Source organism: Molothrus ater, chromosome 31 (assembly GCF_012460135.2).
Source record: "Molothrus ater isolate BHLD 08-10-18 breed brown headed cowbird chromosome 31, BPBGC_Mater_1.1, whole genome shotgun sequence".
Classification (NCBI taxonomy): domain Eukaryota; kingdom Metazoa; phylum Chordata; class Aves; order Passeriformes; family Icteridae; genus Molothrus; species Molothrus ater.
The window spans coordinates 1,048,170-1,073,169 of record NC_071658.1 but is presented as its reverse complement, the minus strand read 5'-3'; the positions used below and the strand labels follow the sequence as shown (position 1 = coordinate 1,073,169).

Sequence of the window (25,000 nt, the reverse complement as noted above, 5' to 3'; positions counted from 1 at the left end):
GGTGGCGCCGTCCGTCCGCCGGCCGTCCCCTGGCTCGACCGCCCGCCCGCCGGTGGGGGGCGAGCGCTCGGCGGGCCCTCCGGCGGCGGAGGCCCGCGAGCGCGGGCGACCCCGTGGCGAGCGGCGGCGGCGCCGCTCGACGGGTGTCCCCCCCCTGCGGGGACGGTCGGCCGGACGGCGCACGCCGTCGGCCGGCGGCGGTCCCGTCCCGGGCCCCGCTCGTCGCCTCCTCCGTCGCCCTTGCCGCGGCCGCGTGTGGGCCGCAGGAAGGCGCGCGGGGCGGCCGCGGGGGCGCTCCTCCCCGCCCGGTCTCCGCGTGCGAACGAGGAGAGCGGGCGTTGCCCCCCGGCTCAGCGCCCGTAGCGCCTTCCGCCGGGCGCGTGCCCGAGGCAAGGGGCCCCGGCGGTGCGAGGTGGCGGCGGCGGTCCCGGGCGTGCGGCCCCGGCGGCGGCCGGTTCTGCCGTCCGGCAGGCCTCGGGCGCTGGCGACGCCGGCTCGGGTCTCGGTGGCGCCCGCCTCCGGGGCCGGCGGCGGAGCGCGTCCGCCGGTCGCTCGCTCGCTCGCCCGGCGGGGGAGCGGTCCCGCGGGAGGCGTGCCGGCAGGGGGCCGGTCGTCGTCGCGCGCCCGTCTTGAGCCCGGGGGAAAGGCCCGTGCCGTGGGGGGAAGAGAGACAAGCCGGCCGCGGGGCGCCGCGGCGTCGGGGCCGAGGGGAGAGCCGGCGCGGCGCGGAGGCTGACGGCCGCGCGCCCCTGCCGCGTGCCGTGTGTGTCGTGCGCGTCGTCCCGTGAAAGCGAGAAGCGGGCGGGCCGCCGTGCCCCCCCGCGTTCCGGCGCGCGCCGCCCGGCCCTCCGCGCGGAGGCCGGGCCGAGCCCGGGCGCGTGGGCCGCCTCCGAAGGACGGCGTTGGTGAGGTCGGCGTCTCCCCTCGCGGGGGGGAGGCGGTCGGGTGCGCGGGCTCCCCCGCCTCTTGGCCGGCCTTCGGAGAGTGGGTTTGATTTTTTTTTCCCTTCCCGTTTTCTGTGTGCTCGTACGGTCGAAGCCAGGCGCGCGCCCGCGCGTCCTCGGCGCAATTGTCTGAAGAAAAGGGGGGGCCGCTCGGCGTGAGCGGTGCCCGAAAGGCAGACAACTCTTAGCGGTGGATCACTCGGCTCGTGCGTCGATGAAGAACGCAGCTAGCTGCGAGAATTAATGTGAATTGCAGGACACATTGATCATCGACACTTCGAACGCACTTGCGGCCCCGGGTTCCTCCCGGGGCTACGCCTGTCTGAGCGTCGCTTGACGATCAATCGCCGTCCGGGGGCCACCCCGGCGGCGCGGCTGGGGTCGCCTCGCAGGCCCGTCACCCGCGGCGAGCGGCGGCGGCGGCGGCGTCCCGCCGGTGCCTGGAGGGAAGGCGGTCAGGGGTTCGGCGAGGGAAGCGTTTCCCTCGGCGGGCCTCGATCCCTTCCCTGCGGCCCGGCGGGCGTCGCCGCGGTCGTCGTCGTCGTCGCCGCCGCGCAGGGCCTTCGTCCCCCTAAATGCAGACTCGGGGAGCGCTCCGTAGCTCCCCGCTCCCGGAGCGAGCCGCTGGGGCGGAGCTCGTCCTCGCCGGGGCCGCGCCGCGGATGCGGCGGCGCGGCGGCCTCGGGGAGAGCGAGAGACGGCGTCGAAAGGCGCCGCCGAGGGCCGAGAGAGAAAGAGCGAGGAGGGGGCGAGAAGGGGAGGCGAGGCGCGGGCCTCGCCCCCGGCCTCCCCCCCGCGCGGGCGGCTGTCTGCGAGTGGGTACCGCGGCGGTACCGTGCCGTGCTGCCGCGCGCGCGAGGCGAGAGCGCCGGGGACGGGGGGGGGGTTCCGACCCCTTCCTCTCCCTTCGCCCGCGCCCCCCCCCCCCCCTTCTGTCGCGGTCTCGGGGCGCGCCCGAAGGGCGCCGTCGCTCCCCTCTCTCTCCCCTTCGCCGAGGCCGTCCTCCCACGCGGGGCCGTCTCTGCCGCGCTCCCTTTTCGGTTGTCGTCTCCGGGATGGGGCTCTCCGTCTCTCTCCTCGTCGCCGGCTCGCTCGCTCGCGTGTAGCGGTCGGTCGGTCGGTGGGGGGGGGGGAGAGACAAAAGGCGGCCGTCTCCGCGCACGCGTGCGCGCGGCGCGGCCGAGCTTTGGGCTTGCGACCTCAGATCAGACGTGGCGACCCGCTGAATTTAAGCATATTAGTCAGCGGAGGAAAAGAAACTAACGAGGATTCCCTCAGTAACGGCGAGCGAAGAGGGAAAAGCCCAGCGCCGAATCCCCGCCCCGCGGTGGGGCGCGGGACATGTGGCGTACAGAAGCCCCCCGGGTGGCGGGCGCCGGCGGGGACACCAGGTCTACCCCGGCTCCGGCCGGGGACAACACGTCTACTCCGGCTCCGCCCGGGGACAACAGGTCTACTCCGGCTCCACCCGGGGACACCACGTCTACCCCGGCTCCGCCCAGGGACAACAGGTCTACTCCGGCTCCACCCGGGGACACCAGGTCTACCCCGGCTCCGGCCGGGGACAACAGGTCTACTCCGGCTCCACCCGGGGACACCAGGTCTACCACGGCTCCGCCCGGGGACAACACGTCTACCCCGGCTCCGCCCGGGGACACCAGGTCTACCCCGGCTCCGGCCGGGGACACCACGTCTACTCCGGCTCCGCCCGGGGACACCAGGTCTACCCCGGCTCCGGCCGGGGACAACACGTCTTCTCCGGCTCCGCCCGGGGACAACAGGTCTACTCCGGCTCCGCCCGGGGACAAGAGGTCTACCCCGGCTCCGCCCGGGGACACCAGGTCTACCGCGGCTACGGCCGGGGACATCAGGTCTACCTCGCTCCGGGGTCCACCGGGGGCCCGCCTTGCCCCCGGGTGGCGGGCGCCGGCCGGGGACACCAGGTCTACCCCGGCTCCGGCCGGGGACAACACATCTACTCCGGCTCCGCCCGGGGACAACACGTCTACTCCGGCTCCACCCGGGGACACCAGGTCTACCCCGGCTCCGGCCGGGGACAACACGTCTACTCCGGCTCCGGCCAGGGACACCACGTCTACCCCGGCTCCGACCGGGGACAACAGGTCTACTCCGGCTCCGCCCGGGGACACCGGGTCTACCCCGGCTCCGGCCGGGGACAACACGTCTACTCCGGCTCCGCCCGGGGACACCAGGTCTACCCCGGCTCCGCCTGGGGACAACAGGTCTACCCCGGCTCCGCCCGGGGACACCAGGTCTACCCCGGCTACGGCCGGGGACACCAGGTCTACCTCGCTCCGGGGTCCGCCGGGGGCCCGCCTTGCCCCCGGGTGGCGGGCGCCGGCCGGGGACACCGGGTCTACCCCGGCTCCGGCCAGGGACAACACGTCTACTCCGGCTCCGCCCAGGGACAACAGGTCTACTCCGGCTCCACCCGGGGACACCAGGTCTACCCCAGCTCCGGCCGGGGACAACACGTCTACTCCAGCTCCGCCCGGGGACAACAGGTCTACCCCGGCTCCGGCCGGGGACACCACGTCTACTCCGGCTCCGCCCGGGGACACCAGGTCTACCCCGGCTCCGGCCGGGGACAACACGTCTACTCCGGCTCCGCCCGGGGACAACAGGTCTACTCCGGCTCCGCCCGGGGACACCAGGTCTACCTCGCTCCGGCCGGGGACACTAGGTCTACCCCGGCTCCGCCCGGGGACACCAGGTCTACCTCGCTCCGGCCGGGGACACCAGGTCTACCTCGCTCCGGGGTCCGCCGGGGTCCGGCCTTGCCCCCGGGTGGCGGGCGCCGGCCGGGGACACCAGGTCTACCTCGCTCCGGCGGGACTTAGTGCAATTTCGACGCCGGCCGGGTAGACCTGTTGTCTCGGCCGGCTGCGGAAGTTCACCAAGGGGTCGCTGTTGTCGGCCGCCTCCGGCTGCGTCATCGTAGGAGGCGGCCTGCTTTGGCGCCCCGCCCCGGTCGAGCTGCATTGGTCCTCTTGGAGGCCTCGGCGGCTTTGGACTCGTCTGTCCGTACTATGGGAGCGAGGTGACGGGCCGCATCCCCGCGGATTGACTGACCCCGTATCTGCGTCCGAGGCGGAGCCGAGCCGTCCGCGCGTGCGGCCGCCAGGGCAAAGCGAGTGCCGCCTAGCCGGGACGAAGTTGCGCGTGCCTTTGTCCCGGCTCCCGTCCTTCCCAGGGAAGTGGGTCCAGTTGGAGAGGTGAGAGAGAGAGAAGGGGCGCGGACGAGCGGCAGCAACTATGACTCTCTTAAGGCGGCTTTTGAGAGCATCGTTGCGACCTGGGCTTCGTTGCAGAGATCGCACCTCCTCGTGGGCCCGCTGGTAGCCCTGCGTAGGGTGAGTAAATCGATGTCTGCCCCAGGTAATGAGCCGTTGGGGCTCACCAGTCCAACGGCTTCCTACTAAATTCGGTGAAACAAATTCCTCGGTAAAAGCCTGCGTGGCTTTTTGCCTGAAACCTGGCCCCCCGGTTTGAGACAGGGGCATGGAGTTCGGAAATGGACTGACCACCCATTCCGTTCTCACCGTCGAACGTGGTCCCAGTTTGATGGCTCGTAATTCGTTTCTGTCCTTTGGGGGGGGGATCTGGGGACCGCCGGTACGCCTGTCCAGGGTATCGGTGGGCACTCAGACTTCCCCCTCCGACTGGGTAGACCTGTTGTCCAGGGGTTTACCCGGCACCAGGTCTAACTCCCAGGGGGTAGACCTGGTGTCTTTATTTCCTGGACACCGGGTAGACCTGTTGTCTAAAACTCAGCGGGTAGACCTGTTGTCTGAAAAACAGTGGGTAGACCTGTTGTCTAAAATTGACCGGGTAGACCTGTTGTCTAAAACTGGCCGGGTAGACCTGGTGTCCCAAATTGACTTAACATCTAAAACCACCAATTTGGCAGAAAATGAATTGGATTTGCTGGTGAACTTTTCTTTAGAGCTGTATAGGTCGGACTTGCATGTGCATGAGGGTGTTCATTTTTCTGTGGATTGGGAGGTGTTGAACAGGTTGCCCGAGGTGTATGAAGAACTTGCACCACAACCGTGCGTGGGGGAGAACTTAGACTCGAGCACCCCACAAGACAGTGAACCACTTGTGCTTGATGAGGGAAGCGGCGAGAAGGTAGGAGAAGGCACACCAGAGGCTTTGCCCCCAGTGCCTGGGGAAAACGGAGGGCAGTCACCGGATAACATCGTGAAGGTGACTGTTCCTGACAAAAATCCACCTTGTCCTTGCTGTGGTACCCGGGTAAACTCTGTGGTAAGCCTGCTTGAACATCTTAAGGGGTCACACGGGAAAAAGAGGGTTCGCTTTCGGTGTGCCAAATGTGGAAAGGAAAATGTTAACTATCATAGTGTTATTTGTCATTTTCCAAAATGTAAGGGTGCAGAAATTGAAAAGGTTCCAGCTGGAGAGTGGATCTGTGAGGTATGCGGCAGAGATTTCACAACCAAAATTGGCCTGGGACAACACAAAAGATTGGCACACCCGTTGATAAGAAATCAAGAAAGGATCGTTGCTTCCCAACCGAAAGAAACATCAAACCGAGGAGCCCACAAAAGGTGCTGGACAAAAGAGGAGGAAGAACTACTGATAAAACTGGAGGCGCAGTTTGAGGGAAACAAAAACATCAATAAACTTATCGCTGAACACATAACGACCAAAACGGCAAAGCAGATTAGTGATAAAAGAAGATTGCTGCCCAAGAAACCGACAGATGGAACTGACAAAGAACCCGGGGTGTGTCTTCGCACCAGGAGAGCGGCCGGTAGCGTGGGAACGGAACCTGGGAGGAGTCAGCAATCTCAGGCGGGAAGCGAGGACAATGGACCTGGGAAGTGCCACCTGCCAGGGAGGCCGGCTGCCGGAGAGAAAACAATGGAGAAAATAAGGCGACACCCTGATAAGGATAACGGTCGCCAGAAGACCAACGGCCAGCGGAGGGAGGGGCTGCTGCAGGCTCATTATCAAAAGGCAATCAAAGAAGGCTTATCAGCTGGAGCAATTAACAACTTCCCCGGAGCATTCAAGCAATTAATGGACGGCCGGAAATGAGAACAATAGTCAATCAGGCAGCGCAGGACTGCTTTGGATGCCTGGAATCGATAAGCCAGATAAGAACTGCTATGCGTGGGAAAAATTCCGGGAAGGAGGGTAATAGGGGAAGGCCAGCAAGAAAACCGTTTCAGAAGTGGATGAAGGAGAGGGCGATCAAAAAAGGTAATTTCCTTCGATTTCAGCGTTTATTTCATCTAGACAATGGGAAACTAGCAAAAATTATCTTGGATGACATCGAATGCTTGTCCTGTGATATATCACCCAGTGAAATCTATTCGGTCTTTAAAGCCAGATGGGAAACACCTGGTAATTTTACAGGCCTTGGGGACTTTGAAATTAATGGGAAGGCAGACAATAATGCCTTCAAGGACTTAATCACGGCCAAAGAAATTGAACGAAATGTGCAGGAAATGAGCAAGGGCTCGGCTCCAGGTCCAGATGGGATTACTCTTGGGGACATCGTAAAGATGGATCCCGGGTATTCCCGGACTGCTGAGCTCTTCAACCTATGGTTAACATCGGGGGAGATCCCGGACATGGTGAGGGGGTGCAGATCTGTTCTGATTCCTAAGTCGACAAAACCGGAAAGATTAAAGGACATCAATAACTGGAGACCCATCACGATCGGTTCCATCTTGCTGAGACTGTTCTCCAGGATTGTAACAGCAAGGCTAAGCAAAGCGTGCCCCCTCAACCCAAGGCAAAGAGGCTTTATTAGAGCGGCAGGTTGCTCTGAAAAACTGAAACTCCTGCAAACTATAATTCGGACTGCCAAAAGTGAACACAAACCCGGCTCCGCCCGGGGACAACAGGTCTACTCCCGCTCAACCCGGGGACACCAGGTCTTCCCCGGCTCCGGCCGGGGACAACACGTCTACTCCGGCTCCGCCCGGGGACAACAGGTTTACTCCGGCTCCGCCCGGGGACACCGGGTCTACCCCGGCTCCGGCCGGGGACAACACGTCTACTCCGGCTCCGCCCGGGGACACCAGGTCTACCCCGGCTCCGCCTGGGGACAACAGGTCTACCCCGGCTCCGCCCGGGGACACCAGGTCTACCCCGGCTACGGCCGGGGACATCAGGTCTACCTCGCTCCGGGGTCCGCCGGGGGCCCGCCTTGCCCCCGGGTGGCGGGCGCCGGCCGGGGACACCGGGTCTACCCCGGCTCCGGCCGGGGACAACAGGTCTACTCCGGCTCCGCCCGGGTACAACAGGTCTACTCCGGCTCCACCCGGGGACACCAGGTCTACCCTGGCTCCGGCCAGGGACAACACGTCTACTCCGGCTCCGCCCGGGGACAACAGGTCTACTCCGGCTCCACCCCGGGACACCAGGTCTGCCACGGCTCCGCCCGGGGACAACACGTCTACACCGGCTCCGCCCGGGGACACCAGGTCTACCCCGGCTCCGGCCGGGGACACCATTCTACTCCGGCTCCGCCCGGGGACACCAGGTCTACCCCGGCTCCGGCCGGGGACAACACGTCTTCTCCGGCTCCGCCCGGGGACAACAGGTCCACTCCGGCTCCACCCGGGGACACCAGGTCTACCACGGCTACGCCAGGGGACAACACGTCTACTCCGGCTCCGCCCGGGGACACCAGGTCTACCCCGGCTCCGCCCGGGGACACCACGTCTACTCCGGCTCCGCCCGGGGACACCAGGTCTACCCCGGCTCCGGCCGGGGACAACACGTCTTCTCCGGCTCCGCCCGGGGACAACAGGTCTACTCCGGCTCCGCCCGGGGACACCAGGTCTACCCCGGCTCCGCCTGGGGACAACAGGTCTACACCGGCTGCGCCCGGGGACACAAGGTCTACGCCGGCTACGGCCGGGGACATCAGGTCTACCTCGCTCCGGGGTCCGCCGGGGGCCCGCCTTGCCCCCGGGTGGCGGGCGCCGGCCGGGGACACCAGGTCTACCCCGGCTCCGGCCGGGGAAAACACGTCTACTCCGGCTCCGCCCGGGGACAACAGGTCTACTCCGGCTCCACCCGGGGACACCAGGTCTACCCCGGCACCGGCCGGGGACGTCTACTCCGGCTCCGCACATGGACAACAGGTCTACTCCGGCTCCACCCGGGGACACCAGGTCTACCCCGGCTCCGGCCGGGGACAACACGTCTACTCCGGCTCCGCCCGGGGACAACAGGTCTACTCCGGCTCCACCCGGGGACACCAGGTCTACCCCGGCTCCGGCCGGGGACGTCTACTCCGGCTCCGCCCGAGGACAACAGGTCTACTCCGGCTCCACCTGGGGACACCAGGTGTACCCCGGCTCCGGCCGGGGACAACACGTCTATTCCGGCTCCGCCCGGGGACAACAGGTCTACTCCGGCTCCGCCCAGGGATACCAGGTCTACCCCGGCTCCGGCCGGGGACAACATGTCTACTCCGGCTCCACCCGGGGACACCAGGTCTACCCCGGCTCCGGCCGGGGACACCGCGTCTACTCCGGCTCCGCCCGGGGACACCCGGTCTACCCCGGCTCCGGCCGGGGACAACACGTCTACTCCGGCTCCGGCCTGGGGACAACAGGTCTACTTCGGCTCCACCCGGGGACACCACGTCTACTCCGGCTCCGCCCGGGGACAACAGGTCTACTCCGGCTCCACCCGGGGACACCAGGTCGACCACGGCTCCGCCCGGGGACAACACGTCTACTCCGGCTCCGCCCGGGGACACCAGGTCTACCCCGGCTCCGCCCAGGGACACCAGGTCTACTCCGGCTCCGCCCGGGGACACCAGGTCTACCCCGGCTCCGGCCGGGGACAACACGTCTTCTCCGGCTCCGCCCATGGACAACAGGTCTACTCCGGCTCCACCCGGGGACACCAGGTCTACCCCGGCTCCGGCCGGGGACAACACGTCTACTCCGGCTCCGCCCGGGGACACCAGGTCTACCCCGGCTACGGCCGGGGACTTCAGGTCTACCTCGCTCCGGGGTCCGCTGGGGGCCCGCCTTGCCCCCGGGTGGCGGGCGCCGGCCGGGGACACCGGGTCTACCCCGGCTCCGCCCGGGGACAACAGGTCTACTCCGGCTCCGCCCGGGGACACCAGGTCTACCCCGGCTCCGCCTGGGGACAACAGCTCTACCCCGGCTCCGCCCGGGGACACCAGTTCTACCCCGGCTACGGCCGGGGACTACACGTTTACTCCGGCTCCGCCCGGGGACAACCGATCTACTCCGGCTCCACCCGGGGACACCAGGTCTACTCCGGCTCCGCCCATGGACAACAGGTCTACTCCGGCTCCACCCGGGGACACCAGGTCTACCCCGGCTCCGGCCGGGGACAACACGTCTACTCCGGCTCCGCCCGGGGACAACAGGTCTGCTCCGGCTCCACCCGGGGACACCAGGTCTACCCCGGCTCCGGCGGGGGACGTCTACTCCGGCTCCGCCCGCGGACAACACGCCTACTCCGGCTCCACCCGGGGACACCAGGTCTACCCCGGCTCCGGCCGGGGACAACACGTCTACTCCGGCTCCGGCCGGGGACACCAGGTCTACCCCGGCTCCGGCCGGGGACACCACGTCTACTCCGGCTCCGCCCGGGGACACCAGGTCTACCCCGGCTCCGGCCGGGGACAACACGTTTACTCCGGCTCCGCCCGGGGACAACACGTCTACTCCGGCTCCGCCCGGGGACACCGGGTCTAACCCGGCTCCGGCCGGGTACAACAGATCTACTCCGGCTCCGCCCGGGGACACCAGGTCCACCCCGGCTCAGGCCGGGGACAACAGGTCTAACCCGGCTCCGCCCGGGCACACCAGGTCTACCCCGGCTACGGTCGGGGACATCAGGTCTATCTCGCTCCGGGGTCCGCCGGGGGCCCGCATTGCCCCCGGGTGGCGGGCGCCAGCCGGGGACACCAGGTCTACCCCGGCTCCGGCCGGGGACAACACGTCTACTCCGGCTCCGCCCGGGGACAACAGGTCTACTCCGGCTCCACCCCGGGACACCAGGTCTACCACGGCTCCGGCCGGGGACGCCTACTCCGGCTCCGCCCGGGGACAACAGGTCTACTCCGGCTCCACCCGGGGACACCAGGTCTACCCCGGCTCCGGCCGGGGACAACACGTCTACTCCGGCTCCGGCCGGGGACACCAGGTCTACCCCGGCTCCGCCCGGGGACAACAGGTCTACTCCGGCTCCACCCGGGGACACCAGGTCTACCCCGGCTCGGGCCGGGGACAACACGTCTACTCCGGCTCCGCCCGGGGACAACATGTCTACTCCGGCTCCACCCCGGGACACCAGGTCTTCCACGGCTCCGCCCGGGGACAACAGGTCTACTCCGGCTCCGCCCGGGGACACCAGGTCTACCCCGGCTCCGGCCGGGGACACCACGTCTACTCCGGCTCCGCCCGGGGACACCAGGTCTAACCCGGCTCCGGCCGGGGACAACACGTCTTCTCCGGCTCCGCCCGGGGACAACAGGTCTACTCCGGCTCCACCCGGGGACACCAGGTCTACCACGGCTCCGCCCAGGGACAACACGTCTACTCCGGCTCCGCCCGGGGACACCAGGTCTACCCCGGCTCCGGCCAGGGACACCACGTCTACTCCGGCTCCGCCCGGGGACACCAGGTCTACCCCGGCTCCGGCCGGGGACAACACGTCTTCTCCGGCTCCGCCCGGGGACAACAGGTCTACTCCGGCTCCGCCCGGGGACACCAGGTCTACCCCGGCTCCGCCTGGGGACAACAGGTCTACACCGGCTCCGCCCGGGGACACAAGGTCTACGCCGGCTACGGCCGGGGACATCAGGTCTACCTCGCTCCGGGGTCCGCCGGGGGCCCGCCTTGCCCCCGGGTGGCGGGCGCCAGCCGGGGACACCAGGTCTACCCCGGCTCCGGCCGGGGACAACACGTCTACTCCGGCTCCGCCCGGGGACAACAGGTCTACTCCGGCTCCACCCGGGGACACCAGGTCTACCCCGGCTCCGGCCGGGGACAACACGTCTACTCCGGCTCCGGCCGGGGACAACAGGTCTACTCCGGCTCCACCCGGGGATACCAGGTCAACCCCGGCTCCGGCCGGGGACAACATGTCTACTCCGGCTCCACCCGGGGACACCAGGTCTACCCCGGCTCCGGCCGGGGACACCGCGTCTACTCCGGCTCCGCCCAGGGACACCAGGTCTACCCCGGCTCCGGCCGGGGACAACACGTCTACTCCGGCTCCGCCCGGGGACAACAGGTCTACTCCGGCTCCGCCCGGGGACCCCGGGTCTACCCCGGCTCCGGCCGGGGACAACACGTCTACTCCGGCTCCGCCCGGGGACACCAGGTCTACCCCGGCTCCGCCTGGGGACAACAGCTCTACCCCGGCTCCGCCCGGGGACACCAGTTCTACCCCGGCTACGGCCGGGGACTACACGTCTACTCCAGCTCCGCCCGGGGACAACCGGTCTACTCCAGCAACACCCGGGGACACCAGGTCTACTCCGGCTCCGCCCATGGACAACAGGTCTACTCCGGCTCCACCCGGGGACACCAGGTCTACCCCGGCTCCGGCCGGGGACAACCCGTCTACTCCGGCTCCGCCCGGGGAAAACAGGTCTACTCCGTTTCCGGCCAGGGACACCAGGTCTACCCCGGCTCCGGTCGGGGACACAACGTCTACTCCGGCTCCGCCCGGGGACACCAGGTCTACCCCGGCGCCTGCCGGGGACACCAGGTCTACCCCAGCTCCGGCCGGGGACAACACGTCTACTCCGGCTCCGCCCGGGGACAACAGGTCTACTCCGGCTCCACCCGGGGACACCAGGTCTACCCCGGCTCCGGTCGGGGACGTCTACTCCGGCTCCGCCCATGGACAAAAGGTCTACTCCGGCTCCACCCGGGGACAACAGGTCTAGCCCGGCTCCGGCCGGGGACAACACGTCTACTCCGGCTCCGCCCGGGAACAACAGGTCTACTCCGGCTCCACCCGGGGACACCAGGTCTACCCCGGCTCCGGCCGGGGACAACACGTCTACTCCGGCTCCGGCCGGGGACACCAGGTCTACCCCGGCTCCGGCCAGGGACACCACGTCTACTCCGGCTCCGCCCGGGGACAACACGTCTACCCCGGCTCCGGCCGGGGACACCACGTCTACTCCGGCTCCGCCCGGGGACACCAGGTCTACCCCGGCTCCGGCCGGGGACAACACGTTTACTCCGGCTCCGCCCGGGGACAACACGTCTACTCCGGCTCCGCCCGGGGACACCGGGTCTAACCCGGCTCCGGCCGGGGACAACAGGTCTACTCCGGCTCCGCCCGGGGACACCAGGTCCACCCCGGCTCAGGCCGGGGACAACAGGTCTACCCCGGCTCCGCCCGGGCACACCAGGTCTACCCCGGCTACGGCCGGGGACATCAGGTCTATCTCGCTCCGGGGTCCGCCGGGGGCCCGTCTTGCCCCCGGGTGGCGGGCGCCAGAAGGGGACACCAGGTCTACCCCGGCTCCGGCCGGGGACAACACGTCTACTCCGGCTCCGCCCGGGGACAACAGGTCTACTCCGGCTCCACCCCGGGACACCAGGTCTACTCCGGATCCGCCCGGGGACAACAGGTCTACTCCGGCTCCGCCCGGGGACACCAGGTTCACCCCGGCTCCGACCGGGGACACCACGTCTACTCCGGCTCCGCCCGGGGACACCAGGTCTACCCCGGCTCCGGCCGGGGACAACACGTCTTCTCCGGCTCCGCCCGGGGACAACAGGTCTACCCCGGCTCCACCCGGGGACACCAGGTCTACCACGGCTCCGCCCGGGGACAACACGTCTACTCCGGCTCCGCCCGGGGACACCAGGTCTACCCCGGCTCCGGCCAGGGACACCACGTCTACTCCGGCTCCGCCCGGGGACACCAGGTCTACCCCGGCTCCGGCCGGGGACAACACGTCTTCTCCGGCTCCGCCCGGGGACAACAGGTCTACTCCGGCTCCGCCCGGGGACACCAGGTCTACCCCGGCTCCGCCTGGGGACAGCAGGTCTACACCGGCTCCGCCCGGGGACGCAAGGTTTACGCCGGCTACGGCCGGGGACATCAGGTCTACCTCGCTCCGGGGTCCGCCGGGGGCCCTCCTTGCCCCCGGGTGGCGGGCGCCAGCCGGGGACACCAGGTCTACCCCGGCTCCGGCCGGGGACAACACGTCTACTCCGGCTCCGCCCGGGGACAACAGGTCTACTCCGGCTCCACCCGGGGACACCAGGTCTACCCCGGCTCCGGCCGGGGACAACACGTCTACTCCGGCTCCGGCCGGGGACAACAGGTCTACTCCGGCTCCACCCGGGGATACCAGGTCTACCCCGGCTCCGGCCGGGGACAACATGTCTACTCCGGCTCCACCCGGGGACACCAGGTCTACCCCGGCTCCGGCCGGGGACACCGCGTCTACTCCGGCTCCGCCCAGGGACACCAGGTCTACCCCGGCTCCGGCCGGGGACAACACGTCTACTCCGGCTCCGCCCGGGGACAACAGGTCTACTCCGGCCCCGCCCGGGGAGCCCGGGTCTACCCCGGCTCCGGCCGGGGACAACACGTCTACTCCGGCTCCGCCCGGGGACACCAGGTCTACCCCGGCTCCGCCTGGGGACAACAGCTCTACCCCGGCTCCGCCCGGGGACACCAGTTCTACCCCGGCTACGGCCGGGGACTACACGTCTACTCCGGCTCCGCCCGGGGACAACCGGTCTACTCCGGCTCCACCCGGGGACACCAGGTCTACTCCGGCTCCGCCCATGGACAACAGGTCTACTCCGGCTCCACCCGGGGACACCAGGTCTACCCCGGCTCCGGCCGGGGACAACACGCCTACTCCGGCTCCGCCCGGGGACAACAGGTCTGCTCCGGCTCCACCCGGGGACACCAGATCTACCCCGGGTCCGGCCGGGGACGTCTACTCCGGCTCCGCCCGCGGACAACACGCCTACTCCGGCTCCACCCGGGGACACCAGGTCTACCCCGGCTCCGGCCGGGGACAACACGTCTACTCCGGCTCCGGCCGGGGACACCAGGTCTACCCCGGCTCCGGCCGGGGACACCACGTCTACTCCGGCTCCGCCCGGGGACACCAGGTCTACCCCGGCTCGGGCCGGGGACAACACGTCTACTCCGGCTCCGCCCGGGGACAACATGTCTACTCCGGCTCCACCCCGGGACACCAGGTCTTCCACGGCTCCGCCCGTGGACAACAGGTCTACTCCGGCTCCTCCCGGGGACACCAGGTCTACCCCGGCTCCGGCCGGGGACAACACGTCTTCTCCGGCTCCGCCCGGGGACAACAGGTCTACTCCCGCTCCACCCGGGGACACAAGGTCTACCACGGCTCCGCCCGGGGACAACACGTCTACTCCGGCTCCGCCCGGGGACACCAGGTCTACCACGGCTCCGGCGGGGGACAACACGTCTACTCCGGCTCCGGCCGGGGACAACACGTCTACTCCGGCTCCGCCCGGGGACACCAGGTCTACCCCGGCTCCGCCCGGGGACATCAGGTCTACCTCGCTCCGGGGTCCGCCGGGGGCCCGCCTTGCCCCCGGGTGGCGGGTGCCGGCCGGGGACACCGGGTCTACCCCGGCTCCGGCCGGGGACAACACGTCTACTCCGGCTCCGCCCGGGGACAACAGGTCTACTCCGGCTCCACCCGGGGACACCAGGTCTACCCCGGCTCCGGCCGGGGACGTCTACTCCGGGTCCGCCCGGGAACAACAGGTCTACTCTGGCTCCACCCGGGGACACCAGGTCTACCCCGGCTCCGGCCGGGGACAACACGTCCACTCCGGCTCCGCCCGGGGACAACAGGTCTACTCCGGCTCCACCCGGGGACACCAGGTGTACCCCGGCTCCGGCCGGGGACAACACGTCTACTCTGGCTCCGGCCGGGGACACCAGGTCTACCCCGGCTCCGGCCGGGGACACCACGTCTACTCCGGCTCCGCCCGGGGACACCAGGTCTACCCCGGCTCCGGCCGGGGACACCACGTCTACTCCGGCTCCGCCCGGGGACAACAGGTCCACTCCGGCTCCGGCCGGGGACAACACGTCTACTCCGGCTCCGCCCGGGGACAACAGGTCCACTCCGGCTCCGCCCGGGGACACCGGGTATACCCCGGTTCCGGCCGGGGACAACACGTCTACTCCGGCTCCGCCCGGGGACACCAGGTCCACCCTGGCTTCGCCTGGGGACAACAGGTCTACCCCGGCTCCGCCCGGGGTCACCAGGTCTACCCCGGCTACGGCCGGGGACATCAGGTCTACCTCGCTCCGGGGTCCGCCGGGTGCCCGCCTTGCCCCCGGGTGGCAGGCGCCGGCCGGGGACACCAGGTCTACCCCGGCTCCGGCCGGGGACACCAGGTCTACAACGGCTCCGCCCGGGGACAACACGTCTACTCCGGCTCCGCCCGGGGACACCAGGTCTACCCCGGCTCCGGCCGGGGACACCACGTCTACTCCGGCTCCGCCCGGGGACACCAGGTCTACCCCGGCTCCGGCCGGGGTCAACACGTCTTCTCCGGCTCCGCCCGGGGACAACAGGTCTACTCCGGCTCCGCCCGGGGACACCAGGTCTACCCCGGCTCCGCCTGGGGATAGCAGGTCTACACCGGCTCCGCCCGGGGACACAAGGTCTACGCCGGCTACGGCCGGGGACATCAGGTCTACCTCGCTCCGGGGTCCGCCGGGGGCCCGCCTTGCCCCCGGGTGGCGGGCGCCAGCCGGGGACACCAGGTCTACCCCGGCCTTGGGCCGGGGACAACACGTCTACTCCGGCTCCGCCCGGGACAACAGGTCTACTCCGGCTCCACCCGGGGACACCAGGTCTACCCCGGCTCGGGCCGGGGACAACATGTCTACTCCGGCTCCACCCGGGGACACCAGGTCTACCCCGGCTCCGGCCGGGGACACCGCGTCTACTCCGGCTCCGCCCAGGGACACCAGGTCTACCCCGGCTCCGGCCGGGGACAACACGTCTACTCCGGCTCCGCCCGGGGACAACAGGTCTACTCCGGCCCCGCCTGGGGACCCCGGGTCTACCCCGGCTCCGGCCGGGGACAACACGTCTACTCCGGCTCCGCCCGGGGACACCAGGTCTACCCCGGCTCCGCCTGGGGACAACAGCTCTACCCCGGCTCCGCCCGGGGACACCAGTTCTACCCCGGCTACGGCCGGGGACTACACGTCTACTCCGGCTCCGCCCGGGGACAACCGGTCTACTCCGGCTCCACCCGGGGACACGAGGTCTACTCCGGCTCCGCCCATGGACAACAGGTCTACTCCGGCTCCACCCGGGGACACCAGGTCTACCCCGGCTCCGGCCGGGGACAACACGTCTACTCCGGCTCCGCCCGGGGACAACAGGTCTGCTCCGGCTCCACCCGGGGACACCAGGTCTACCCCGGCTCCGGCCGGGGACGTCTACTCCGGCTCCGCCCGCGGACAACACGCCTACTCCGGCTCCACCCGGGGACACCAGGTCTACCCCGGCTCCGGCCGGGGACAACACGTCTACTCCGGCTCCGGCCGGGGACACCAGGTCTACCCCGGCTCCGGCCGGGGACACCACGTCTACTCCGGCTCCGCCCGGGGACACCAGGTCTACCCCGGCTCCGGCCGGGGACAACACGTCTTCTCCGGCTCCGCCCGGGGACAACAGGTCTACCCCGGCTCCACCCGGGGACACCAGGTCTACCACGGCTCCGCCCGGGGACAACACGTCTACTCCGGCTCCGCCCGGGGACACCAGGTCTACCCCGGCTCCGGCCAGGGACACCACGTCTACTCCGGCTCCGCCCGGGGACACCAGGTCTACCCCGGCTCCGGCCGGGGACAACACGTCTTCTCCGGCTCCGCCCGGGGACAACAGGTCTACTCCGGCTCCGCCCGGGGACACCAGGTCTACCCCGGCTCCGCCTGGGGACAGCAGGTCTACACCGGCTCCGCCCGGGGACGCAAGGTTTACGCCGGCTACGGCCGGGGACATCAGGTCTACCTCGCTCCGGGGTCCGCCGGGGGCCCTCCTTGCCCCCGGGTGGCGGGCGCCAGCCGGGGACACCAGGTCTACCCCGGCTCCGGCCGGGGACAACACGTCTACTCCGGCTCCGCCCGGGGACAACAGGTCTACTCCGGCTCCACCCGGGGACACCAGGTCTACCCCGGCTCCGGCCGGGGACAACACGTCTACTCCGGCTCCGGCCGGGGACAACAGGTCTACTCCGGCTCCACCCGGGGATACCAGGTCTACCCCGGCTCCGGCCGGGGACAACATGTCTACTCCGGCTCCACCCGGGGACACCAGGTCTACCCCGGCTCCGGCCGGGGACACCGCGTCTACTCCGGCTCCGCCCAGGGACACCAGGTCTACCCCGGCTCCGGCCGGGGACAACACGTCTACTCCGGCTCCGCCCGGGGACAACAGGTCTACTCCGGCCCCGCCCGGGGAGCCCGGGTCTACCCCGGCTCCGGCCGGGGACAACACGTCTACTCCGGCTCCGCCCGGGGACACCAGGTCTACCCCGGCTCCGCCTGGGGACAACAGCTCTACCCCGGCTCCGCCCGGGGACACCAGTTCTACCCCGGCTACGGCCGGGGACTACACGTCTACTCCGGCTCCGCCCGGGGACAACCGGTCTACTCCGGCTCCACCCGGGGACACCAGGTCTACTCCGGCTCCGCCCATGGACAACAGGTCTACTCCGGCTCCACCCGGGGACACCAGGTCTACCCCGGCTCCGGCCGGGGACAACACGCCTACTCCGGCTCCGCCCGGGGACAACAGGTCTGCTCCGGCTCCACCCGGGGACACCAGATCTACCCCGGGTCCGGCCGGGGACGTCTACTCCGGCTCCGCCCGCGGACAACACGCCTACTCCGGCTCCACCCGGGGACACCAGGTCTACCCCGGCTCCGGCCGGGGACAACACGTCTACTCCGGCTCCGGCCGGGGACACCAGGTCTACCCCGGCTCCGGCCGGGGACACCACGTCTACTCCGGCTCCGCCCGGGGACACCAGGTCTACCCCGGCTCGGGCCGGGGACAACACGTCTACTCCGGCTCCGCCCGGGGACAACATGTCTACTCCGGCTCCACCCCGGGACACCAGGTCTTCCACGGCTCCGCCCGGGGACAACAGGTCTACTCCGGCTCCGCCCGGGGACACCAGGTCTACCCCGGCTCCGGCCGGGGACAACACGTCTTCTCCGGCTCCGCCCGGGGACAACAGGTCTACTCCCGCTCCACCCGGGGACACAAGGTCTACCACGGCTCCGCCCGGGGACAACACGTCTACTCCGGCTCCGCCCGGGGACACCAGGTCTACCACGGCTCCGGCGGGGGACAACACGTCTACTCCGGCTCCGGCCGGGGACAACACGTCTACTCCGGCTCCGCCCGGGGACACCAGCTCTACCCCGGCTCCGCCCGGGGACATCAGGTCTACCTCGCTCCGGGGTCCGCCGGGGGCCCGCCTTGCCCCCGGGTGGCGGGTGCCGGCCGGGGACACCGGGTCTACCCCGGCTCCGGCCGGGGACAACACGTCTACTCCGGCTCCGCCCGGGGACAACAGGTCTACTCCGGCTCCACCCGGGGACACCAGGTCTACCCCGGCTCCGGCCGGGGACGTCTACTCCGGGTCCGCCCGGGAACAACAGGTCTACTCTGGCTCCACCCGGGGACACCAGGTCTACCCCGGCTCCGGCCGGGGACAACACGTCCACTCCGGCTCCGCCCGGGGACAACAGGTCTACTCCGGCTCCACCCGGGGACACCAGGTGTACCCCGGCTCCGGCCGGGGACAACACGTCTACTCTGGCTCCGGCCGGGGACACCAGGTCTACCCCGGCTCCGGCCGGGGACACCACGTCTACTCCGGCTCCGCCCGGGGACACCAGGTCTACCCCGGCTCCGGCCGGGGACACCACGTCTACTCCGGCTCCGCCCGGGGACAACAGGTCCACTCCGGCTCCGGCCGGGGACAACACGTCTACTCCGGCTCCGCCCGGGGACAACAGGTCCACTCCGGCTCCGCCCGGGGACACCGGGTATACCCCGGTTCCGGCCGGGGACAACACGTCTACTCCGGCTCCGCCCGGGGACACCAGGTCCACCCTGGCTTCGCCTGGGGACAACAGGTCTACCCCGGCTCCGCCCGGGGTCACCAGGTCTACCCCGGCTACGGCCGGGGACATCAGGTCTACCTCGCTCCGGGGTCCGCCGGGTGCCCGCCTTGCCCCCGGGTGGCAGGCGCCGGCCGGGGACACCAGGTCTACCCCGGCTCCGGCCGGGGACACCAGGTCTACAACGGCTCCGCCCGGGGACAACACGTCTACTCCGGCTCCGCCCGGGGACACCAGGTCTACCCCGGCTCCGGCCGGGGACACCACGTCTACTCCGGCTCCGCCCGGGGACACCAGGTCTACCCCGGCTCCGGCCGGGGTCAACACGTCTTCTCCGGCTCCGCCCGGGGACAACAGGTCTACTCCGGCTCCGCCCGGGGACACCAGGTCTACCCCGGCTCCGCCTGGGGATAGCAGGTCTACACCGGCTCCGCCCGGGGACACAAGGTCTACGCCGGCTACGGCCGGGGACATCAGGTCTACCTCGCTCCGGGGTCCGCCGGGGGCCCGCCTTGCCCCCGGGTGGCAAGCGCCAGCCGGGGACACCAGGTCTACCCCGGCCTTGGGCCGGGGACAACACGTCTACTCCGGCTCCACCCGGGACAACAGGTCTACTCCGGCTCCACCCGGGGACACCAGGTCTACCCCGGCTCGGGCCGGGGACAACATGTCTACTCCGGCTCCACCCGGGGACACCAGGTCTACCCCGGCTCCGGCCGGGGACACCGCGTCTACTCCGGCTCCGCCCAGGGACACCAGGTCTACCCCGGCTCCGGCCGGGGACAACACGTCTACTCCGGCTCCGCCCGGGGACAACAGGTCTACTCCGGCCCCGCCCGGGGACCCCGGGTCTACCCCGGCTCCGGCCGGGGACAACACGTCTACTCCGGCTCCGCCCGGGGACACCAGGTCTACCCCGGCTCCGCCTGGGGACAACAGCTCTACCCCGGCTCCGCCCGGGGACACCAGTCCTACCCCGGCTACGGCCGGGGACTACACGTCTACTCCGGCTCCGCCCGGGGACAACCGGTCTACTCCGGCTCCACCCGGGGACACGAGGTCTACTCCGGCTCCGCCCATGGACAACAGGTCTACTCCGGCTCCACCCGGGGACACCAGGTCTACCCCGGCTCCGGCCGGGGACAACACGTCTACTCCGGCTCCGCCCGGGGACAACAGGTCTGCTCCGGCTCCACCCGGGGACACCAGGTCTACCCCGGCTCCGGCCGGGGACGTCTACTCCGGCTCCGCCCGCGGACAACACGCCTACTCCGGCTCCACCCGGGGACACCAGGTCTACCCCGGCTCCGGCCGGGGACAACACGTCTACTCCGGCTCCGGCCGGGGACACCAGGTCTACCCCGGCTCCGGCCGGGGACACCACGTCTACTCCGGCTCCGCCCGGGGACACCAGGTCTACCCCGGCTCCGGCCGGGGACAACACGTTTACTCCGGCTCCGCCCGGGGACAACACGTCTACTCCGGCTCCGCCCGGGGACACCGGGTCTAACCCGGCTCCGGCCGGGTACAACAGGTCTACTCCGGCTCCGCCCGGGGACACCAGGTCCACCCCGGCTCAGGCCGGGGACAACAGGTCTAACCCGGCTCCGCCCGGGCACACCAGGTCTACCCCGGCTACGGCCGGGGACATCAGGTCTATCTCGCTCCGGGGTCCGCCGGGGGCCCGCATTGCCCCCGGGTGGCGGGCGCCAGCCGGGGACACCAGGTCTACCCCGGCTCCGGCCGGGGACAACACGTCTACTCCGGCTCCGGCCGGGGACACCAGGTCTACCCCGGCTCCGCCCTGGGACAACAGGTCTACTCCGGCTCCACCCGGGGACACCAGGTCTACCCCGGCTCGGGCCGGGGACAACACGTCTACTCCGGCTCCGCCCGGGGACAACAAGTCTACTCCGGCTCCACCCCGGGACACCTGGTCTTCCACGGCTCCGCCCGGGGACAACAGGTCTACTCCGGCTCCGCCCGGGGACACCAGGTCTACCCCGGCTCCGGCCGGGGACACCACCTCTACTCCGGCTCCGCCCGGGGACACCAGGTCTACCCCGGCTCCGGCCGGGGACAACACGTCTTCTCCGGCTCCGCCCGGGGACAACAGGTCTACTCCGGCTCCACCCGGGGATACCAGGTCTACCACGGCTCCGCCCGGGGACAACACGTCTACTCCGGCTCCGCCCGGGGACACCAGGTCTACCCCGGCTCCGGCCAGGGACACCACGTCTACTCCGGCTCCGCCCGGGGACACCAGGTCTACCCCGGCTCCGGCCGGGGACAACACGTCTTCTCCGGCTCCGCCCGGGGACAACAGGTCTACTCCGGCTCCGCCCGAGGACACCAGGTCTACCCCGGCTCCGCCTGGGGATAACAGGTCTACACCGGCTCCGCCCGGGGACACAAGGTCTACGCCGGCTACGGCCGGGGACATCAGGTCTACCTCGCTCCGGGGTCCGCCGGGGGCCCGCCTTGCCCCCGGGTGGCGGGCGCCAGCCGGGGACACCAGGTCTACCCCGGCTCCGGCCGGGGACAACACGTGTACTCCGGCTCCGCCCAGGGACAACAGGTCTACTCCGGCTCCACCCGGGGACACCAGGTCTACCCCGGCTCCGGCCGGGGACAACACGTCTACTCCGGCTCCGCCCGGGGACAACAGGTCTACTCCGGCTCCACCCGGGGATACCAGGTCTACCCCGGCTCCGGCCGGGGACAACATGTCTACTCCGGCTCCACCCGGGGACACCAGGTCTACCCCGGCTCCGGCCGGGGACAACACGTCTACTCCGGCTCCGCCCGGGGACAACAGGTCTACTCCGGCTCCGCCCGGGGACCCCGAGTCTACCCCGGCTCCGGCCGGGGACAACACGTCTACTCCGGCTCCGCCTGGGGACACCAGGTCTACCCCGGCTCCGCCTGGGGACAACAGCTCTACCCCGGCTCCGCCCGGGGACACCAGTTCTACCCCGGCTACGGCCGGGGACTACACGTCTACTCCGGCTCCGCCCGGGGACAACCGGTCTACTCCAGCTCCACCCGGGGACACCAGGTCTACTCCGGCTCCGCCCATGGACAACAGGTCTACTCCGGCTCCACCCGGGGACACCAGGTCTACCCCGGCTCCGGCCGGGGACAACACGTCTACTCCGGCTCCGGCCGGGGACATCAGGTCTACTCCGGCTCCACCCGGGGATACCAGGTCTACCCCGGCTCCGGCCGGGGACAACATGTCTACTCCGGCTCCACCCGGGGACACCAGGTCTACCCCGGCTCCGGCCGGGGACACCGCGTCTACTCCGGCTCCGCCCAGGGACACCAGGTCTACCCCGGCTCCGGCCGGGGACAACACGTCTACTCCGGCTCCGCCCGGGGACAACAGGTCTACTCCGGCTCCGCCCGGGGACCCCGGGTCTACCCCGGCTCCGGCCGGGGACAACAGGTCTACTCCGGCTCCGCCCGGGGACACAAGGTCTACCCCGGCTCCGGCCGGGGACAACACGTGTACTCCGGCTCCGGCCGGGGACACCAGGTCTACCCCGGCTCCGGCCGGGGACACCACGTCTACTCCGGCTCCGCCCGGGGACAACACGTCTACCCCGGCTCCGGCCGGGGACACCACGTATACTCCGGCTCCGCCCGGGGACACCAGGTCTACCCCGGCTCCGGCCGGGGACAACACGTTTACTCCGGCTCCGCCCGGGGACAACACGTCTACTCCGGCTCCGCCCGGGGACACCGGGTCTAACCCGGCTCCGGCCGGGGACAACAGGTCTACTCCGGCTCCGCCCGGGGACACCAGGTCCACCCCGGCTCAGGCCGGGGACAACAGGTCTACCCCGGCTCCGCCCGGGCACACCAGGTCTACCCCGGCTAGGGCCGGGGACATCAGGTCTATCTCGCTCCGGGGTCCGCCGGGGGCCCGTCTTGCCCCCGGGTGGCGGGCGCCAGCCGGGGACACCAGGTCTACCCCGGCTACGGCCGGGGACATCAGGTCTACCTCGCTCCGGGGTCCGCCGGGGGCCCGCCTTGCCCCCGGGTGGCGGGCGCCGGCCGGGGACACCGGGTCTACCCCGGCTCCGGCCGGGGACGTCTACTCCGGCTCCGGCCGGGGACAACACGTCAACTCCGGCTCCGCCCGGGAACAACACGTCTACTCCGGCTCCACCCGGGGACACCAGGTCTACCCCGGCTCCGGCCGGGGACAACACGTCTACTCCGGCTCCACCCGGGGACACCAGGTCTACCCCGGCTCCGGCCGGGGACAACACGTCTACTCCGGCTCCGGCCGGGGACACCAGGTCTACCCCGGCTCCGGCCGGGGACACCACGTCTACTCCGGCTCCGCCCGGGGACAACAGGTCTACCCCGGCTCCGGCCGGGGACACCACGTCTACTCCGGCTCCGCCCGGGGACACCAGGTCTACCCCGGCTCCGGCCGGGGACAACACGTTTACTCCGGCTCCGCCCGGGGACAACACATCTACTCCGGCTCCGCCCGGGGACACCGGGTCTAACCCGGCTCCGGCCGGGGACAACAGGTCTACTCCGGCTCCGCCCGGGGACACCAGGTCCACCCCGGCTCAGGCCGGGGACAACAGGTCTACTCCGGCTCCGCCCGGGCACACCAGGTCTACCCCGGCTACGGCCGGGGACACCAGGTCTACCCCGGCTCCGACCGGGGACACCACGTCTACTCCGGCTCCGCCCGGGGACACCAGGTCTACCCCGGCTCCGGCCGGGGACAACACGTCTTCTCCGGCTCCGCCCGGGGACAACAGGTCTACTCCGGCTCCACCCGGGGACACCAGGTCTACAACGGCTCAGCCCGGGGACAACACGTCTACTCCGGCTCCGCCCGGGGACACCAGGTCTACCCCGGCTCCGGCCGGGGACACCACGTCTACTCCGGCTCCGCCCGGGGACACCAGGTCTACCCCGGCTCCGGCCGGGGACAACACGTCTTCTCCGGCTCCGCCCGGGGACAACAGGTCTACTCCGGCTCCGCCCGGGGACACCAGGTCTACCCCGGCTCCGCCTGGGGACAGCAGGTCTACACCGGCTCCGCCCGGGGACACAAGGTCTACGCCGGCTACGGCCGGGGACATCAGGTCTACCTCACTCCGGGGTCCGCCGGGGGCCCGCCTTGCCCCCGGGTAGCGGGCGCCAGCCGGGGACACCAGGTCTACCCCGGCTCCGGCCGGGGACAACAGGTCTACTCCGGCTCCGCCCGGGGACAACAGTTCTACTCCGGCTCAACCCGGGGACACCAGGTCTACCCCGGCTCCGGCCAGGGACAACACGTCTACTCCGGCTCCACCCGGGGATACCAGGTCTACCCCGGCTCCGGCCGGGGACAACATGTCTACTCCGGCTCCACCCGGGGACACCAGGTCTACCCCGGCTCCGGCCGGGGACACCGCGTCTACTCCGGCTCCGCCCAGGGACACCAGGTCTACCCCGGCTCCGGCCGGGGATAACACGTCTACTCCGGCTCCGCCCGGGGACAACAGGTCTACTCCGGCCCCGCCCGGGGACCCCGGGTCTACCCCGGCTCCGGCCGGGGACAACACGTCTACTCCGGCTCCGCCCGGGGACACCAGGTCTACCCCGGCTCCGCCTGGGGACAATAGCTCTACCCCGGCTCCGCCTGGGGACACCAGTTCTACCCCGGCTACGGCCGGGGACTACACGTCTACTCCGGCTCCGCCCGGGGACAACCGGTCTACTCCGGCTCCACCCGGGGACACCAGGTCTACAACGGCTCCGCCCGGGGACAACAGGTCTACTCCGGCTCCGCCCGGGGACACCAGGTCTACCCCGGCTCCGCCTGGGGACAACAGCTCTACCCCGGCTCCGCC

The 25,000-nt window shown here is 70.4% G+C and overlaps 1 protein-coding gene and 1 non-coding gene across 2 annotated transcripts in view; one reads left to right on the top strand and one right to left on the bottom strand.

Moving 5' to 3' along the window:
- The window catches only part of LOC118700544 (collagen alpha-1(I) chain-like), a 4,207-nt gene extending 306 nt beyond the window's left edge, over nt 1–3,901 (bottom strand). The window contains exons 1-3 of the mRNA XM_036405080.1: nt 3,802–3,901; nt 1,346–2,143; nt 1–1,073 (exon numbers count right to left, since the gene is read on the bottom strand). The exon at nt 1–1,073 is cut by the window's left edge and continues 306 nt beyond it. Coding sequence (XP_036260973.1) covers nt 1–1,073; nt 1,346–2,143; nt 3,802–3,901 — 1,971 coding nt within the window. The remainder of the gene's footprint in view (nt 1,074–1,345; nt 2,144–3,801) is intronic.
- Nucleotides 1,124–1,276, top strand: LOC118700585 (5.8S ribosomal RNA). The gene has a single exon (XR_004982303.1). It is a non-coding gene; the product is annotated as a 5.8S ribosomal RNA (ribosomal RNA).
- Nucleotides 3,902–25,000: the final 21,099 nt, after the last annotated feature.